Source organism: Oculina patagonica, chromosome 9 (assembly GCF_052425735.1).
Source record: "Oculina patagonica isolate OP01 chromosome 9, crgOcupat, whole genome shotgun sequence".
NCBI classification, from domain to species: Eukaryota; Metazoa; Cnidaria; class Anthozoa; order Scleractinia; family Oculinidae; genus Oculina; species Oculina patagonica.
In genome coordinates, this window is record NC_135766.1 from 20,654,931 (window position 1) to 20,658,069 (window position 3,139).

Below are 3,139 nucleotides of genomic sequence, written 5' to 3' on the forward strand. Positions count from 1 at the left end.
ACTTTGAATTGCTTGGAATTTTAACTGATTGAACTTTGAATTGAATTGAATTGATTGAACTCTGCCTCGTCCCCAGGCGCCGATTGGCCGGACGTTGAGGCGGTAAGGCGGGCAAACAGGGAGCCCGGGGATTGATGGTTAGGGAGCGCCTTCCCGTCCGCATCAGGCCCAGAACGTCAAGCGAACCGTGCACGTCAGTCCCACAACGCCAAGCGAACCGTGCACAACCAAGGAAAAGGACGCCTGGGGACGAGGCAGGATTGAACTTTAGAACTGCTTGAATTGAATTCTATTTCGTCATTGGTCTACGTCGCTAGTGAGTCACGTGAGATAGAGCGCGGGAACCTGAGCATTCAGTTTTGAGCGTTGACCTTTGAGCAGTCAGTTGTGTGATCGAACGATCCACAGAAAATGACAGCAAAAAGCAACAAAGAAGACGTCTCTCTTCAAGAGGACGCTTTATTAAGTGAAGAACCTGATCATGGAGTTATCATTGAAAGAACTACGAGCGGTAGTGATAATGTCACTGCTTCTATCCTTCAGTCGCTGACCCAGCTGAATACAAACATGGCAGCCATGGGCGAATCGCTCAAATTGCTGCACACCAAAGGGGAAACTCTGACCCCCACAACGGCAGAATCTGCCAGAAAACGAAAATCCTCATCAGCAAGGGATGTCTCTGAGACAGAGGAATCTGATGCAGATAAACTTCTGGACGCAAACAAACGGCCAAGAGTTGCCGGTAACGAGAGCAGTGGCTCCACGTGCGAAGACAGCGCAGGAGATGACGATAGGCGATTCCTTGCTGGATGAAATCGCGCAGTCGCTCACTGACACGGAGAAAACTGCCCCGAAGGTATCGGATAAACTTGCCAAAATCGTCAACTTGAGGTGGCTTAATAAGCTAGACGATACACACCTCAAAGAAAAATCGGAGAAATACCTGCGGCCGTTAAATTGCGATCGGCTAATCACTCCGAAAGTCAACCCTGAAATTTGGGGGCGCCTCGATCGACAAACGAGGGGCAAGGACCTTAGGTTGTCAAGCTTGCAAGCCACACTTACAAAAGTTGGCAATATTACCGCACAAACAACGAATCTGTTGTTGAAGGCTCGTGCCGAGAACAGCAAAATTGACCTCGAAGGTATTATACGAATGAATACTGACGCACTGGCGCTTCTTGGGCACATTAGCTTCGAAGTATCACAACGAAGACGTGATGTTATTCGACCGACTCTGCACAAAGATTATGCCACGTTGTGTGCTTCACACGTGCCTATAACCACCATGTTGTTTGGCGACGAACTGCAAACGCAGCTAAAGCACATTCGTGCCTCGAACAAGATTAGCAGCACGGCTAGCCCATCAAACTTTGCACATAAGCGACCCTATACCTACACTAAGTCGCATACAGCGAATAGTGACCAACACGGGAAGCCTTTTTTAGGCAAACCGCCCTCGGGCAACCACTCCAACCAGTCATTCAAGAAGTGGACTCAACCTCACTGGAAGAAACGAACTGGCCAAGCGGAAATAACCAGCGACATAATTACAACACTTAGCACCACTCAGGTAAGCGAGTATGAAGCTATTTTGCCATCACTTTTAGAATATTTTCAGGAGAGAACACGAACATTTAAAGCGGGCAGTTTAGCTGCTTATTCTCACATATGGCATGAATTAACTTCTGATCCTGAAATTTTAGAGACGGTTACTGGTCAGCATATTGAGCTTGACACAGTGCCTATGCAGGAAAAACCCTTGATGCAAACTAAGCTATCCGACATACAAACAGAATCTGTTGATCTGGAAATAGCTCAACTCCTTTAAAAAGGTGTTATTCAACCCAGCAAACATGAAGCTGGGGAATTCATATCAACCATATTTACAAGACCCAAAAAAGATGGTTCCCATCGTATGATTTTAAATCTGAAGTCTTTTAATGCAAATGTAACTCACTACCATTTCAAAATGGACAACATTTGGTCTGCTATCAGACTTAATTTATGAAGCCCGGTTGTTACATGGCATCCATAGACTTAAAGGATGCATATTACACGGTACCAATATGCAAGGAGCACCAGAAATGTCTCAAATTTAAATGGAAAGGAAGCTTGTACCAATTTGTGTGTTTTCCTAATGGGCTAGCACTTTGCCCTCGGAAATTTACAAAGCTGCTAAAGCCAATATTTTCATGCTTAAGGCAACAAGGGCACATATCAGTTGCATATATAGATGATTCTTGGTTGACAGCAGATAATCTTACCCTATGTCTGCGAAATGTCATTGATACTACCACTTTGCTTGACAAAGTAGGTTTTATAGTCCATCCTGAAAAGTCTGTCCTACTTCCAACCCAAAGGATAACTCTCTTGGGGTTTGTTCTTGATTCCATTTTGATGCAAGTGTCACTGACTCCAGAAAGGGCTCTTAAATTAAAAAATGCCTGTGAGAATTTGCTAGCTACTGCCTCCCCGTGTATAAGGGATGTGGCCCAGGTACTAGGGCTTATGACCTCTAGTTTTCCAGGGGTGATGTATGGTCCATTGCACCATAATTTTCTTGAAATGGACAAAACACAAGCTTTGAAAACAAATAAAGGGAATTTTGATAAGAATATGTCTTTATCCCCAGAAGCCATAACTGACCTTAAATGGTGGGTCAGTAAACTTGATACAACATATAACCTCATTAATCATGGGGACCCCCAGGTTACTATGGCAACAGATGCCTCTCTGATTGGATGGGGGTGCTGTATGGAACCAGTTACTTCTGGAGGAAACTGGACTCCAGAAGAAGCCCAGAATGACATTAATTATTTGGAAATGCTTGCTGTTTTCCTTGCCTTAAAATCCTTTTCAAGTACAATCTCAGGGAAGCATGTTAAACTCATGGTTGACAACACTACTGCTGTGACCACAATAAACCAGATGGGCACATGCCATTCCAGGTTAAACAATCAACTCGCACACCAGATCTGGTTGTGGTGTATAGACCATAGAGTTTGGCTAACAGTCACACATATCCCTGGGAAACAAAACACTGAGGCAGATAGAGAGTCGCGGTTTTCCCGAAGAGAAACAGAATGGACTTTACAGAAGCCACTCTTTAATGCCGCCATTAAAAAACTAGGTGTTA

At 44.5% G+C, this 3,139-nt stretch overlaps 1 protein-coding gene across 1 annotated transcript in view; it reads left to right on the forward strand.

Moving 5' to 3' along the window:
* The first annotated feature begins 2,619 nt into the window (after positions 1–2,619).
* Positions 2,620–3,139, forward strand: part of LOC144665020 (uncharacterized) — a 1,868-nt gene continuing 1,348 nt past the window's right edge. Inside the window, exon 1 of the mRNA XM_078526204.1 lies at positions 2,620–3,139. This exon is cut by the window's right edge and continues 158 nt beyond it. Coding sequence (XP_078382330.1) covers positions 2,620–3,139 — 520 coding nt within the window.